This window comes from Canis lupus, chromosome 25, assembly GCF_011100685.1.
Source record: "Canis lupus familiaris isolate Mischka breed German Shepherd chromosome 25, alternate assembly UU_Cfam_GSD_1.0, whole genome shotgun sequence".
In the NCBI taxonomy this organism is placed as follows: Eukaryota; Metazoa; Chordata; class Mammalia; order Carnivora; family Canidae; genus Canis; species Canis lupus.
In genome coordinates, this window is record NC_049246.1 from 13,106,154 (window position 1) to 13,123,764 (window position 17,611).

Here is a 17,611-nt window from a genome sequence, read left to right on the forward strand (position 1 = left end):
TGAGTGATAAAGGGCTTTGTGATCAGAGAGTATGCTTGCAATGCACCATCAAGAAATAAATGTTACCTCTTTCTCAATGAGAGAGCCAGATACTTGCATAAACTCTTAGGGGCATGACATAAACACAGAAGTTAAATGTTGAAAAAAGAAAATTGATAAAAACAAAGACATGTGAACTCATTTTTAAAAATCAGAAAGCCAATTTATTGTCGTCTGAGTTCCAACTGGTACATGATAAATATGAATTAAAATTTCATTAAAGACTATGTTCCTACAGAAAAGAAGCATATCTGTAAGTAATTAGTAAGCAGAAAGAATCCCAGTGGGTGAAAAATCCCAGACCTAGCTTATCCAGTGTATCAATGAGCACTTTCCACTGCAAATAGAAAAAAAAAAAATCAACTCAAAATGGCTTAAAGAGTGAGGATATTTATTATTTATGTAACTTGAAAATCCAGAGGGGGCCAGACTTCTAGGCTGGTAGGTTGACATCCAACCCTGACTTGTGATGGTCTCTGCTCTGCCCCCCTCAGCATCAGCTTCGTCCCAAGATTGCCGCTCCCCTTCTCACCTCCCTTCATTGACGTAATGTCCGTTCACTAAATCACTGTGGAGGTAAAGAGCAAAGCTGTAGAGGCAGACGGGCCTAATTAGAATCCTGGCTCTGCCTGAGAGCTGTGTGTCTTGGACAAGAGGCGAACCATTTAAGTACTAGCCTCCTCATCTGGAAAATCAGAATAATAATAATGTATGGGTCCTAAGACTGTCGTGAGGATTAAGTCAGATGGTGAAATGGTGGCTGACATATAGCAAGAGCTTAGTATATTTAAGAACTCAGCCCTTGTCTTTATGGAATTTATTAAATTTATTAAATGCTTACAAGTCTAAGAGCACACAGAGAACCAGGCTGATTTGCCCCAATGTGCCCCAGGAGCCCACCTTAGGTCAGACTACAGTTCCACACTTCTTCAGAACCCACCAGTTCCTCAGGCTAGGAGATAATGGCCCATTTTTAGTTTGATTAAACCACACATCATCATTCAGTATAAAATACAGTGAAAGAAATCAAGAAAGACCATCGGGCATCTTTTCAAGTTGGCTTGGTAGTTCCTGGATGAGAGAGGATACTGTAAACACCTTGGCTCCAGGTGCACCTGCCCTTAAGAATGGGAAAAGCCAAAACTGAAGGGAACGTCATTTGTTAAATTAATGTTTAAAAAAAATTATCTTTCAGGATGCTCAACTCAGCACACGTGAAATTTTTCCTGTAAAAACAAACTTACGTGGGTGCAGAACTGAGTTGTGGGCTGGTCAAGCTCTGGTTCATATCAATGGTCTGGCTGGTGGAGAAAGCATTGTTCTGGAAGGGAAGCAAGGGTGTTCTTTAGGGATAGGAATGTGCTGGGAGAAATTCCTTTTAAGCCAGGGTATAAAGGAGTTGCTGGAGCAAGCACTCTTGACCTCCCCATTACATCAGCCTCAAAGGCAGAGAGCGCTCTCATTTCCCTTGGAACAGCGGCGTCATCTGCCAACAAGAGCAGCAGCTGCTTTTCTGTGTCAAAAAGAAAGAAAGAAAGGGGAAAATCACTGACTTAAAGAGGGCAGTGGATATTTTCACTGTGCAGAAAGGATATTTTCAGCACATCTGGGCAGGATTCTAAACTTACCAACGGCTTAATGTAAGATCCTCCTGCCTCCTAGGGATGCTTTATTGGGTTACTTCCAAGTTTTTATCACTTTATTTCCAATTTGTATCCTTGGGGACAGAACAGAAATGCTTTTCTGAATCATAGGAAATGCTTCAAGCTGGGTACAATTTGATATTAACTGAGGATATCCAGGAGCCACAAAGGAACTTAACACTTTTTCATAGATTCTAAAATAGGATCCAAAGTAGCAACCGTTATTTTCCCCTCTAATTTAATAAAGTGACAGAACAAGTTAAGTTATTAAAGATCTGACACCCCACCAGGATTCCATAGTACTGAGCTAAATTGAATTACCCTTTCTAAATAATACAGCAGGGGAAAATGAAAGCATTATTGTTACTATGCTAAAAACCAATGAAGAAAACACATTTAGTTTTATGAAGAAATTCACTCCTCGAGACTCCTGTATTTTTTTAAACAGTCGATTTGATCAAAGGAATTCTTTAATCATAGATTTCTTTGTAGATACAACCGTTTGCCATGTAAATTGCCTCACAAGCATGTGTGGCTTAGGCGTTACCTACAATCTGGGGGGTCAGGATGGTAGTAATAAAGATAACATTTATCTCTGAAAAATGCTGGGATGCCGAAAAACTCAGAGAAAATAAGTCCAAGAATGTGAAAAGAAAAATGAATATACGCATCTAGCCCAAACCCATTTAATGAATATCATAATTACTTTAATTAGTAATGTGGGTTCTGGTGGCATACTCAGAAAATTGGTGAACACAGTCTTCCAATATTTGGTTCTCTGAATCAACAACCCCTCCCCTGCTCCAACCAAGGGAAGATACTTGGAAATATAGTCAGGAGTGCTTATGGTGTTACTACTTAGAAGAAAATGGTGAAAATTACTGCTATGCCCAGATATAAAGTGAGATTGTCTTTCAATATTATCACTCAAAAGAGAAGGAATCTGATAAGCAATATCTTATAAAGATTATCTGAGGAAGACATGGATCTAAAATAGGTTGTATCATCAACAGATGAATGGTTGAAGATGTGGTATATATATACAATGGAGTATTACTCAGCCATAAAAAGAATGTATTCCCAGTTAAATATGAATTTCAGATAAATACCTTTTTTTGTAATATAAGTATGTTCCATAAAATATTTGTGGCATTTTATGCTAAAATTTATTTACCATTTATCTGAAATTCAAATGTAAGTGGACACCTGTATGTTATCTTGCAACTCTAGTCTAAAATGATCTTAAAATGTTAATCTTGGATGATTACAGAGATCATGTGATGAAATGGATTTTTAAAAACAGAGACAAAGAAATTGACCAGGTTTAGCATTAAGTAATTATCTTTGGTGGTATGATACACCCAATTATAATTGTTGGATGTATGGTCAACAAGCCTTACAAAAGTCACTTACAAAAGCCACAAAGTAAGAGTTTTGCATGTGGTGATGCTAAATGAAAACAAGTTAACAAATAAAGAAAAATAAGCACAGGATAAGCCATTTCCTATAATGTGAACAAATACTTGTACCTTAGGTAAAATTTCCAGTGAGATTGATATACATAAGGAGAAAAATGCTGATAACAACTTCAGCAAAAAAAGGGAAAAAAAACTCATACAATTTCAACGACATGAAAATGATATTTTAGATACCTTAAAAAGAGATTATGGTAATGACAAAATTAGTAAAGTAAAAAATGCATACAACAGAATGAATAAAATTATTTCATACGAGTGAGAAAGGCAGTATTCTAAAATATTAGTTTATCTAATGTGTCATTTTAAATGTTTGTGACTAAATTGATCTTTATTTTATTTTAGAGAGAGCTCATGAGCAGGAGGTGTGGGGGGCAGAAGGAAAGGGAGAATCAAGCAAGCTCCATGCCCGTGCAGACTCCGACATGGGGCTCAATTGGACTACCCTGAGACATGATGACCTCAGCTGACAGAGCCACCCAGGTGCCACTAAACTTTTTTTTTTTCTTAATCTTCTCATTGGGAAACCAGAGGATCACATTATATACCAGACTGCCAAACCAGATGTTTGGACATATACCTAAGTTTTAGGAAAATATATTGACTGTCTTATCAATATCAAACTCACTTATATCACAATGCTAATAAATCTTATGAAGCTGCTTTATGTTTTACCCACCTAACAAACTGTATCTAGCTGTGACTTCTGCTTTTGGCCACAATAGGAAAATAGGACCAGATCTACTTTTCCTCCTTAAACAATTTGAAAATTGGACCAAATATATCCAAAAATTGGTTTTCATACATCAGAAAATAGGCAGCACGGTATGTACTGTGATCCTTGAGAAACAAAGTGAGTTCTACTCTTGCATGGACTTACTGCTTGAAAGCAGTTTCCAACACAAGAAAGGGGAATCCAGATAAAGTCCACTGGTCTTGGTGTGTTGAGCAGATAGAAGCTGCACTAGACAGACGCTAAAGTGGCTAGAATTTAAGGGCAATGTATTAGAATGAGGGACTGAATGGAAAGAGAGGGAGCCTGGGAGATCTATAGAGGAGTCCCTCCAAATCTTGCTCAGTAGTGATCTGTGCATGGATTACCTGAGGTCAGAGAAAACCACTTTGTGGAGCTCACATGGCACTGAGAATAACCTATGTTCCTACCAATCAGAGCAGTTAGGTGGGGCACCTGGCAGTATTTTCAGAAGGACATTTCTTTAGTATCACTACTTAATTAGCCCTAGGCAGTTCTGGACTGGACATATATGCTTAAAAGCAAGCATCAAAAGGATCCAGTTTATTTCACAGTATGCCAAAACAAAATCCAACATTAAATAAACATAACAAGTTCTACCTACCAACAAAGCAAAATTCATAGTATCCAGCATCAAAAACAAAACAAACAAACAAAAAAACTTAACAGGTTGAGAAATTTATTTATTGAAGATTTTATTTATTTACTCATGAAAGACACACAGAGAGAGGCAGAGACACAGGCAGACGGAGAAACAGGCTCCCTGCAGGGAGCCCGATGCCAGGACCCCGGGATCATGACCAGAGCCGAAGGCAGACACTCAACCACTGAGCCACCAAGGTGTCCCAGGTTAAGAAATTTAAAAAGCAATCTCATTTACAATTGCATGAAAGGGAATGAAATACCCAGGAATAAATCTAACCAAGGAAGTAAAAGACCTATACACTGAAAACTATAATACTGATGAAGGAAACGGAGGATGACAAAAATAAATAGAAAGATATCCCATGTTGGTTAAATGGAAGAATAAATATTGTTAAAATGTCCATTCTACCTCAGAAATCTACAGATTTAATGCAATCCCTAATCAAGATTCCAGTGGCATTTTTCACAGAGATAGAGAAGACAATCCTGAAATGTGTATGGAACCATAGAAGACTCCAAATAGCAAGGAGAAAGAATGACAAAAATGGCATCACCTATCCTGACTTCAGTTTATACTACAAGCTCAGAGTAAAATGGTGTGGTACTGGAGGAAGAATGGGGCCAAGAGGATTTTGAAGGCACACAAGAAGAGTCCAGTGTAATAATTTGGTACAGTAAGAGCCTCTGATTAAATCAGAGGAAATTGTTAGTTGCCTATTTTTGGCTACGTAGAGCATCTTTTCTGCCAATGAAGAAACTCAACTGGAAAAGCAGCTACTGCATATGAATCAACCTGATTTTAGGCTCTATTAAGCCAGCATCAGTTTTTATATCCATTAGCACTGTTAAATACACTTGCAACAGATATTATCGGTTAACTGGTTAAGATACAAAGTTTTTGTACTTCTAACTTAAGTGAAAAAACACCCTAAGATATAACTTTATATATTTATAAATAACAGTCCTCACTGGGAAGCCACAAGCTTATGAATTTCATCTCTGGCTATTGCTGCCCAGGACAGGTTTTGTGCTCTGAACAGAGTGGCCACTTCACATCATGTATGACAATCCTAGCCTTACTCCCTTCTCTGGGGCCTGGAAGCTGAAGCAATCTGACTTTATCACATAACTGATTGACTTTGAAGAGGGCATAATCTCTCCAAACTTCATTTTTTTTCATTTGTAAAATGGGGAAAATAATACTTAACTTCCTCAATTTTTGTGAGGAATAATAACGTGTAAAATGCTTCACATAGTGCCTACAGTGTGGTAGGCAGTCCATGTTACTTTACGGTCCAGCTGAGATAATAAAGTTAATTATGCAACTTTGAATGCTCAGGAAATGTGAATTCAGTTCTATTGCTCTCTCAAAACCCATTCAAATTATGAGAAAATTCATAGCTGTCCCTAGGTGAGATGAATATTTTGAGGAGAATTAATTGTTCGGTGACATTTTTGAAAGGCAGGAGCCCCTAACGTTCATAGAATTTAAAAAGAAAAAACTGGGATCCCTGGGTGGCTCAACGTTTTAGCTCCTGCCTTCAGCACAGGGTGTGATCCTGGAGTCCCGGGATCGAGTCCCACATCAGGCTCCCTGCATGAAGCCTGCTTCTACCTCTGCCTGTCTCTGCCTCTCTCTCTCTCGGTGTCTCTCATAAATAAATAAATAAAATCTTAAAGAAAATACTTAATGAAGAAGGCTATTGAAGTCAGAGAGTACCTTGAAATATTTCAGCCCTGTAGTTACTATGTCTAGCATTCTGCTTGCGCTCATTTAATTGCTCTAAGTTGATTCATGAAAGGCTATGAAACATCTGGTCATGAAATGACCCAGAAAGTTCAACCTACCTGCTAGAACTAGGTCATATTGTAAGTCTTCCGAACAATTTTATCTCCATATGGAGAGAACGCTAATAATAGCTAACTTTAATGAATGCCTACATGCTAGGCATGCGCTAAATGCTTGATGAATTATTAGATTTTAAACAAACTGACTTTAAGGCATCATTTACATACAATACAAATTGCCAATGTAAAGTGTGCAGTTCCATGAATTTTGAAAAATGTATACACATACCCATGTAACAACCATCACTACAATCAAGATTCTACTGAACATCCGTTATTTCTGCTGAGTAACATATCTCACTGCATGGATGTACTATAATTTGTTTACCTATTCATCTGTTGGTAGACATCCGTTTTGGTGCAGTAATAAATAAAGGTGATCTGAATATTGTGTGGACATGTTTTCATTTCTCTTGGGTAAATACACAAGAGCACAACTGCAAGGTCCAATGGGAAATACATGTTAAACTTTATAAGGAACTGTCAAATTGTTTTCCAAAGTGGCTGTTCTACATTATACTCCTACCAGTAATGTATGACAGTTCCAGTTGTTCCCTGTCCTAGCCAACACTAGGTGTTGTTGGTCCTTCGGTCCCCCTTCTGTTTTTTTTTTTTTTTTTTTTTACTATGATAGTGTTTAAAATCACTAAAATTCACCTGAAGAATTCTGCAAGTTTTGACACATACATTTGTGTAGCTATGACAAAAATACCTACATGTTTCAGTCGATCCCTCTCCTCCCTCCTGCCCCTGGCAACTAGTGATGTTTTCTGTTCTAATTTTGCCTTTACCAGAATGTCATATAAATGAGATCACACAATATGGAGTCTGAGCCTGACTTCTTTCATTTAGCATAGGGAACTGTGAATCATTCATGTTACATCTATCAGTAATGCACTTCCTATTTCACTGTATCCGTTCACCATTTGGAGAATGTATGGATAGGTTTCCGGCTTTTAACCATTATAAATAAAGCCCTAGTAAAGATTTGTGTACAGATTTCTGTGTGAACATGTTCTTGCTTCACTTGGGATGGCTGAATTATATGACAAGTTATGTTTCTTTAAATTTTTTTTTTTTAATTTTTATTTATTTATGATAGTCACAGAGAGAGAGAGGCAGAGACATAGGCAGAGGGAGAAGCAGGCTCCATGCACCGGGAGCCTGATGTGGGATTCGATCCCGGGTCTCCAGGATCACGCCCTGGGCCAAAGGCAGGCGCCAAACCGCTGCGCCACCCAGGGATCCCGTTATGTTTCTTTAAAAGAAACTTTTAGTCTTTTCCAAAATGACTGTCATTTTGCATTCCCACTAGCAATGTGAGAGTTCTAGTTACTGCACATCTTCACTGGCATTTGGTGCTCAGTTATTTTTAATTTTAACCATTTTAAAGGTACACAGTAGTATCTCATTGTGGCTTTAATCTGCATTTCTCTAATTAGCAATGATGTGGAGCATCTTTACATGAGCTCATCTGCTATCCGTTTATCTTCTTTGGTGAAATGTTTGTCCAAACCTTTTGAGTTTGAAGGGTTCTTTGTGTTTCTAGATTCAAGTTTTCATGTGACTTGAGTATCTTCTCCCAGTCAATGTTTGTCCCATTCTCTAAATAGTCCATTGAAGAGCAGAAGTTCTTAATTGTGATAAAGTCCAACTTACCAATTTTTTTCTTTTTTGCATCATGTTTTTGATATTATATCTAAGAAATTTTTGCCTAACACAAGGTCATAAGGTTTTTCCTATTTTATTTGGCAGGTTTTATAAGTTTGTTTATTTATTTATTTAAAGATTTTATTTATTTATTAATGAAAGACACAGAGAGAGAGAGAGAGAGGCAGAGACACAGGCAGAGGGAGAAGCAGGCTCCATGCAGGGAGCCTGACGTGGGACTTGATCCCGGGTCTCTAGGATCAGGCCCTGAGCCGAAGGTGGTGCTAAACCGCTGAGCCAGCCGGGCTGCCTGTAAGTTTTTAGTTTTAGATTTAAGTTTATGATCCATTTTGAGTTAATTTCTGTAGGAGTGCAAAGTCTGAACAGAAGCTTTGTTCAGTTGGTTTTTGCATAAGGATATCAAATTGCTCCAGCATCATTTGCTGAAAAGACTATCCTTTCTCTGCTAAAATGCTTTCACAGTTCTGTGGACAATCAATTGCCTTTATATGTATCAGTATCTTTCTGGACTTACTGTATTCTATTGATTTATATCCCCATTTTTTTCCAATACCACAATGTCTTGATTAATGTAGGTTATGCATCTTTTAGGTACTCCCTTATCCTAGTTCTTTTGCTTTTCCATAAAAAAAAGTTTATTGATATCGGGATCCCTGGGTGGCACAGCGGTTTGGCGCCTGCCTTTGGCCCAGGGTGCGATCCTGGAGACCCGGGATCGAATCCCACGTCGGGCTCCCAGAGCATGGAGCCTGCTTCTCCCTCTGCCTGTGTCTCTGCCTCTCTCTCTCTCAATCTGTGTGACTATCATAAATAAATAAAAATTAAAAAAAAAAGTTTATTGATATCTATCACCTATCCTCCTGGAAAAACATATAACCTCCTGAAACCAGGGAAAAACAGAAAATTTGAGGGACTATCAGCAATAAAACTGAATTAGTAATAAAAAAAAACTCTCAAGAAATAAAAGTCCAGGACCAAGACAATTTCACAGGTGAATTCTACCAAACATTTAAGGAAGAGTTAATACCTATGTTTCTCAAACTATTCCAAAAAATAAAGGAGGAAGAAAAGCTTCCAAATTCATTCTATGACTCCAGCTTTAACCTGTTATCAAAACCAAGTAGACACTACAGAGACAGAGAGCGATAGAAAGAAAGAGCTAGAGAGAGAACTACTGGCCAATATCTCTGATGAAGATAGATGCAAAAGTCTTCAACAAAATATTAGGAAACTGAATCCAGCAATACATTAAAAAAATCATTTGCCACAATCAAGTGGGATTTACTCTTGGAATGCAAGGGCGGTTCAATATTTGCATATCGATCAATGGGATACATTACATTAACTAAAAAAAGGATAAAAGCTGTATGATCATTTCAACATGCAGAAAAAGTGTTTGAGAAAGTACAACATCCTTTCATGGTAAAAACTTTCAACAGAGTAGGTTTAGAGAGAACATACCTCAACATAATACAATCCCATTTACATTTGCATCAAAAAGAAGAAAATACTAGGAACAAATTTAACCAAGTACTCCAAAAACTATAAGACACTGATGAAAGAAATTGAAGAAGACACAAACAAATGGAAAGATATTTCATGCTCATGTACCAAAAGACCCAATATTGTTATAAATGTCCATACTAATCAAAGCAAGCTACAGATTTAATGTAATTCCCATCAAAACATGGACAGCATTTTTTACAGAACTCAACCCTAAACTTTGTATGGAACCACAGAAGACCCTAAATAGCCAAAGTAGTCTTGAAAAAGAACAAAGTTAATGGTATCACAATCCCAGATCTCAAGATACATTACAAAGCTATCCTAATTAAGACGGTATGGTACTAGCACAAAAATAGACACAGTGTTCAATGGGACAGAAAAGAGACCTCAGAAATAAACCCATGCTTATATGGTCAATTAATCTTTAACGAAGGAGGCAAGAATATGCAATGAGAAAAGGTAGTCTCTCTAACAAATGATGTTGGGAAAACTGGACAGTCATATGTAAAAGAATGAAACTGGACCACTTTCTTATACTATACACAAAAATAAACTCAAAACGGATATAAGACCTAAATGTGAGACGTGAAACCATAAAAGTCCTAGAAGAGAACATAGGCTGTATTTTCTGACATGAGCCATAGAAACATTTTTAACATTTTTCTAGATCTGTCTCCTGAGGCAATGGATACAAAAACAAAAATGAACTATTTGGACTACATCAAAATAAAAAGGAAACAATCAGCAAAACTAAAGATAACCTAAAGAATGGGAAAAATATTTGTAAATGACATACCCAATAAAGGACTAGTGTCCAAAATATATAAAGAACAATTACAACTCAATACCCCCAAAACAACCGAATTTAAAAATGGGCAAAGACATGAATAGCTATTTCTCCAAAGAAGACATCCAGATGGCCAACACAAACACACATGAAAATGTGCTAGACATCACTCATCATCAGGGAAATGCAAAACAAAACCACAATGGGATATGACCTTACACCTGTCAGAATGGCTGAAATAAAAAATACAAGAAACAAGTGTTGGCAAGGATGTGGAGAAAAAGGAAGCCTCATGCACTGTTGGTGGGAATGCAAACTGGTGTAGCCACTGTGGAAAACAATATGGAGATTCCTCAAAAAGTTAAAAATATAATTACCATATGATTCAGCAATTCTACTACTGGGTATTTTACACAGAGAATACGAAAACATTAATTTGATAAGACACATACACTTTACTGCAGCATTATATACAATAGCCAAACTATGGAAGCAGCCCAAGTGTCCATGGATAGTTGAATGGATAAATGCCAAGATGTACATACAAAATGGATATTACTCAGTCACAATGTAATCTTGCCATTTCAACAACATGGAGGGTATAATTCTAAGTGAAGCCATAGCGAGAGAAATCAAAGAGTCTAAAATAATTGGACTAGAGTCATCGGTGGGAGAGAGAAAGGAAATGAGATCGGAGAGGAAGCTAACAAACTGGAATATTTTAGGCAATGTTGAGAAATTCTGACTTTATTCTAAGTGTGACAGGAAGCCATTGAAGGATTAGGGGCATGTACAATGAACATTCTAGTTTATTCTTTAAAAGGACAACAAAGTCCTTACTCCATGGAGAAGACAGACAATAAACAAATACAAAAAAGCATGTATGTATAAAAATGTCAAGTAGTGATCACTGTTCTGAAGAGAAAGGATCACTGCTATGTGGAAGGCAGGCTACAGAATGGTGTGAGTAGAAGCGTGAGAGACCCAGGAACCAGTTAGGAAGCTAGATGGCGGCTAGGGAGTAAAGATTAGAAGTTCTCTTTCGAATATGCTGGGTGTGAGATACTATTTGTCATCCAAATACAAAGTCACTTAATTACTCATTCACTCAGTAAATATTTATAAACACTATTGTGTGCAAGGCACTCTTCCAGTTGCTGGGATTATTATAGTACATAAAAAGCCTGCCTAGAGGTGTTAGGTAACTGGGGTGGTAATGTTGATTACATCTCAAGGAAGAAAGGCTGCCATTGTTGAGTTTATCTTCTGGTAGGGTGGGGAGAAACAGCAAGCAAGTGTAAGTTAGTGGTGCTCAATATTAGGAGGGGAAAGTGAAGCAGGGTAGAGGGGATAAGGGATATGGTTGGGGTGGGAGGTAGGGAACAGGATACTATCTCAGAGTGGAAAGGAAAAGTCTAAGAAGACCTGAGCAGGCCTGAAGAAGTGAGGGAGTGAACCCAGAACTAGCTGAGGAGAGCAGGAGACAAATGCAGACAGAATGAGCCTCAGGGCTGTGAGACAAGACGTACTTGGCAGGCTCAAGGATCAGTGAAGGCCAGCAGAGCCTCTGGAGTGAAGCACATGAATGGTGACATAAGAGTCATAAGAAATGAGAGGCTACGATACGCAGATTTGCCTGGCTTTCACACTAAGCCAGAAGCCCTGGAGAAGTGCCATGACCTGTGTTCGGTGTCACTTGGGCTGCTGAGTCTGTGTCTAGGAGGCTGAGAGAGTTTAGGGTAAAAACAAGCAGGAAGTTTGTGACAGGCCAGGGAAGAGGTAGCTGTGGTTTGGTGTAGGGTGGCACAGTAAAGGTGGTGAGGGCAGTTGGGCTGGAGCTAAAAAGGGAAAGCACCCAAGATTTACATATGGAATGGATATGTGTGTGAGAGGACGATGCCAAGATTCTGTGTGGCCTGGATGACTAGGATATAAGGGTTCCTAGTCACCGAGACAATGAAGTCTGTAAAAGGAGCAGGGTGATGGTAGAGCAAGGAGTCCACTTTAGGTATCTTCAGTCTAGAGACAATCTGTATAATGAGTCAGATACAGCAGGTAATTCTGGATAGGAAATCTGGGAACCATCAGCCTCCCCAAGTCCCAAGCCTGAGTGAGATCACCTGGGGGCAAGTGGAAAGAGGAGAGGCTGAGATGGAACAGGAAGCTTCCATTCTACAGGGAAGACACAGAAAATAGTCAAACAGGTGACAGGTGCAATGTAGAGAAATAAAGCCAAGGCAAGTCCTAGAGGATGATGGTTGGTGTGTGTCTGGGTTATGTTATTTATGTGTCAGAGATGCAATTAAATATGTGAATCTGGAATTATATATGAAATAGGCTCAATATGTAAATTTGATGGTCACCAACAAGTTGAACTCCTCAAGACCGTCCAGGATCACTCCAAGAATGGGGGTTGATAAAGAAATTTAAAAATCTGAGAACTGAGCCCTTGGAGTTTCCAGCAGTTACAGTGGAACTTGTAATGGGCTCTGCTTTTAAAAATTTATGCAGGAGAAGGTGGGTTGTCAACAGGGCAGCCGTCTCTCCAAGCCACTGACTGAACTGCTACTGTCTGCTCAATCTTTAGAGCAGCTTGAAGGTGCTCTTCTTACTGTGTGTTCCTCAGGCTACTGCATCAACTAAGGAGTTTGTTAAAAATGAAGATTCCAATTGAAAAAGAAAACCAGAGCCGGGGCATCACAATGCTGGATTTCAAGTTGTACTACAAAACTGTGATCATTAAGACAGTGTGGTACTGGCACAAAAACAGACACATAGATCAATGGAACAGAATAGAGAATCCAGAAATGCGCCCTCAACTCTATGGTCAACTAATATTTGACAAAGCAGGAAAGACTATCCACTGGAAAAAGGACAGTCTCTTCAATAAATGGTGCTGGGAAAATTGGACAGCCACGTGCAAAAGAATGAAACTAGACCATTATCTTACACCAGACACAAAGATAAACACAAAATGGATGAAAGATCTAAATGTGAGACAAGAATCCATCAAAATCCTAGAGGAGAACACAGGCAACACTCTTTTTCAACTTGGCCACAGAAACTTCTTGCAAGATATATCTATGAAGGCAAGGGAAACAAGCAAAAATGAATTATTGGGACTTAAGATAAAAATCTTCTGCACAGCAAAAGAAACAGTCAACAAAACTAAAAGACAACCTACAGAATGGGAGAAGATATTTGCAAATGACCTATAAGATAAAGGGCTAGTATCTAAGATCTATAAAGCACTTATTAAATTCAACAGCAAAGAAACAAACAATCCAATCATGAAATGGGCAAAAGACATGAACAGAAATCTCACAGAGGAAGACATAGACATGGCCAACACGCACATGAGAAAATGCTCTGCATCACTTGCCATCAGGGAAATACAAATCAAAACCACAATGAGATACCACCTCACACCAGTGAGAATGGGGAAAATTAACAAGACGGGAAACAACAAATGTTGGAGAGGATGTGGAGAAAGGGGAACCCTCTTGGACTGTTGGTGGGAATGTGAACTGGTGCAGCCACTCTGGAAAACTGTGTGGAGGTTCCTCAAAGAGTTAAAAATAGATCTGCCCTACAACCCAGCAATTGCACTGCTGGGGATTTACCCCAAAGATATAGATGCAGTGAAAGACTGAGACACCTCACCCCAATGTTTATAGCAGCAATGTCCACAATAGCCAAATTGTGGAAGGAGCCTCAGTGCCCATAGAAAGATGAATGGATAAAGAAGCTGTGGTCTAAGTATACAATGGAATATTACTCAGCCATTAGAAATGACAAATACCCACCATTTGCTTCAACGTGGATGGAACTGGAGGGTATTATGCTGAGTGAAGTATGTCAGTCAGAGAAGGACAATCATTATATGGTTTCATTCATTTGGGGAATATAAAAAATAATGAAAGGGATTAAAGGTGAAAGGAGAGAAAATGAGTGGGAAATATCAGAGGGTGACATAGCATGAGACTCCTAACTCTGGGAAACGAACAAGGGGTAGTGGAAAGGGAGGTGGGTGGAGGGGTTGGGGTGACTGGGTGATGGGCACTGAGGGGGGCACTTGACGGGATGAGCACTGGGTGTTATGCTATATTTTGGCAAACTGAACTCCAATAAAAAAATTTAAAAAATAAGAAAATAAAAATAAAAATGAAGATTCCATGTCCCTCCCTATTCCCCTGACCCAACCTCTGGGACTAGACCCAGAGGCCACAAACCGCAGATGATTTTCATGCCCACTAAGGTTGGAAGCCACTGTATCAAAGGCAGGGAGGAAAAACAGAAGACAATTTGAGTGAAAGGAAACGAGAAGACATGGTTAGGGTAAGACTGGCAAAAATGAGACTGTGACTCAGTCTGTGATCAGAGGGGAGCTCCTGACTGTGCTGAGAACGAAGCTCTAAGATCAGATCTATGTGCTGTGTGGAGGAGCTGCAGTGGGAAGACAACGTGGAAATGCATATTCAGCTCCTAAATTATCCTTGCTGCTATAGTCAGACTTATCAGGACTGGAACTCTTCTGTGCTTCAAATGTTTTAGAATGTTTTTATATGAATGAGTTGAATTTTTAAGAAAAGAACTATGTTAGCTTTTTTTTTTAATCTTCTGTGTCTTACGCTGAAGGAGGGAGGAAAAGTAATTATTTGGGCTAAAACAAACTGTTCTCAGTATAACACAGAATTAGGCCTTATTCTCGAAATGGAAGGTTCATCATAACTCTTTCAATTAGAAAGGTGTCTATTCCACATCTATTATAGAACTAAGTGCAAGAGAGAAAAGAATCCATATCTAAATCATGTAACTCATTACTCCACTCTACTATGGAGGCAGAAAATATAGACATTATTAAGGAAAACAACTGAAGAGATTTACTTAGAGGCCACTTGGTAAGACATGCTTTAAAATAAAACACGTTTGTGTATATAAAAATAGAGCTGACTCCATATTTTGATTTATGAAAAATAAATTTATTACATAACACCTTGTTTTTAACAATGTTCAATTTTTTTTTAAATTCAGAATACTTGTGTCATTCATGTAAAATAGTTTGATACAGTACATTGTATGTTATAGGTTTTTTTTTTTTTCCTCAAAAATTCTAAGGCTCTCCTACTCTTTCTCCTTTGCTGAAGTAAGGGCACCCTAAACAACGTGCGAACAAGTTTTAAAAAAGAAAATTAACTGAACAAAATTTTAATAGCACTACACCAACCAGCTTTAAAATCAGGACAAAATATCTGAATTGGATGCCGCACCTTTCAGAGGAAGTTATCATTCATGCTTTTTTCGTCTTAAAGCATGCTCACTAATCAGCAACACCAACAGGAAAAATAAAACACTGTCTATGACAATCATTTCAGTTTGTTTGCTGAACCAAACAGGTTTATATCAATGACAACATATTTAATTACTATCAAATAGCAGCTTTAATACCAGTCAAGTCATAGATTGAAAATAAAAACAAACTTATAAGTTGGAAATTAATCTTTGGGAGTTTTGAAACCTTTCTGGAAAAACTATGTGGCTTTTATACTTTCAAAAAAACCCAAGCAATAGTCTTGGTCGAAAAACACTGATTAATGTAGAAAATGAATCAACCCACTGATAAGACACTAAAATGAAGGATGTACCAAAATAATCTCATTTTGAGTCTTGATTATTCTGTTGAGTTAACATATACTGTATATTTCAAGTACCAGTTAAACTTTTGTGTGTGTGTGTACTATTGGTCAGATAATGTTGTTACACTGAAAGAATTCACCACATACAACGACAAAATGCTCGCCCCTAGCACATTTCACAGCTTCAACTGCTACAGACTGTCACTGAAAAAAATGCATTGGTCAGTCTGAACCATGTCAAGTAAACTATGGAAGTAGCAAATCCACAACACAAACTGTGCTAGCACTTTCTTTCAAGTCTAACTCCAAAATAGGTACAACTTGGAAGCCACTACCCCGATCTGTGAAAAGTGGTGGAACTTGGCTACTGGACAGTTTGAGGATGTGGGTGTACAGTACATTCCCATGGCCCATCCCAGGTTCCCGCAGAGAGCTGCACCGTCAGAGTCCTGCAGCGCTAGCAACAGTGCATTGACAACAGTCCAGCGCAGCTCAGTACCGGTGTGTCTGATGTGAGTACTGTGGAGGCTGCTGGGAGGTAGTTGAGTATCCCATGCTGCTTTGTGGCTGTGATGTGCTTGGTCCAGGGTTGGGATAGGCAGCATGTGGATTGGAACGCTGGGGAAGAAGAAGGAAGGAGAAATGAGAGTCAGGTGTTTTTACAAGTTGGCTCTACCTCAAGCTAAGCAAGGCGTAGGTTTGAAATGTCATTTATTTCAAGACAGTGAGAATTTAAAAGTCTTGTGCCATGTACTAGTTTTAGAATGAAAATGACAAAAAACCCCAAATCTTTTAATACCAGTTTTCTTTAGGATGGTCAGAAGTAGTGCCAGTAAACAATACTAAGCTGAGTCTCATGACTCTGCTGTGCAGTTCTTTGTTTTTCTACAGCAGTAATCCTCCCTTTAAGCTGTTTTGTAACTACCTGATAAGTAGTAATTAATTCGGTTGAGATGTTTATACATTAACTTAATGATACATACCCTAAGAAATTCAAAGCTAACTTACATGCTAGTTTCTTCAACAGAAACCTCCCAACACACGTGTCACTAAAGGATTAAAATGAACAGGACAAGGAAAGGTACTGCAGAATCATTTGCTTTGGCATTAAATATTTTTATGCCCTTTAATGAATCTTATTTTCTGCTACAAATTACATACAAAATAGGTTTATAAAAAAATAGGTTTATAATTATAGAAATGTAAGAAGAATGTATTCTCAGTTCTAAAAAGAGCACAAAGGGAAAGAACAATGTGAGTATAAGAGTCCCGTGATTTTGGTCTGTTATATTGTTACTCCCATTCCTGCACCTCTCGCTCATATAAAGACAAATATGATAACTGATTTACCATAATTTATTACCTTCCTCTTTTAAAGTATATTCATATAATTCTAAATTCTGCCAACTCTAGCAAAATAACATTTTAAGAAGAGTGAACACATGAAATTATAGTCAGAAATACTTTTTGGAATCACCTACAAAAACCAACCATAATGATAACATCAAGAAACAAAGAAGCAGAGCAATTTTTTGGTTTCAGAAGCAAAAGGCCGAGCACTGCTCTGCTTCATTCTAAGGATGCCATGACCTTAGTGTGCAAATACA

General features: G+C 38.2%; 1 protein-coding gene across 6 annotated transcripts in view; it reads right to left on the reverse strand.

Annotated features, from left to right (window-relative positions):
* Positions 1-315: 315 nt before the first annotated feature.
* Positions 316-17,611, reverse strand: part of CDK8 (cyclin dependent kinase 8) — a 135,849-nt gene continuing 118,553 nt past the window's right edge. For 4 of the 6 annotated variants that reach the window (XM_038573424.1, XM_038573423.1, XM_038573421.1 and 1 more), the window contains one exon: positions 15,386-16,622. In XM_038573424.1, coding sequence (XP_038429352.1) covers positions 16,497-16,622 — 126 coding nt within the window. In that variant the 3' untranslated portion in view covers positions 15,386-16,496. Of the gene's footprint in view, positions 608-1,283; positions 1,361-1,390; positions 1,553-1,667; positions 1,757-15,385; positions 16,623-17,611 lie in introns of those variants that run through there. The other 2 variants (XM_038573422.1, XR_005378440.1) reach the window with 2 other exon arrangements.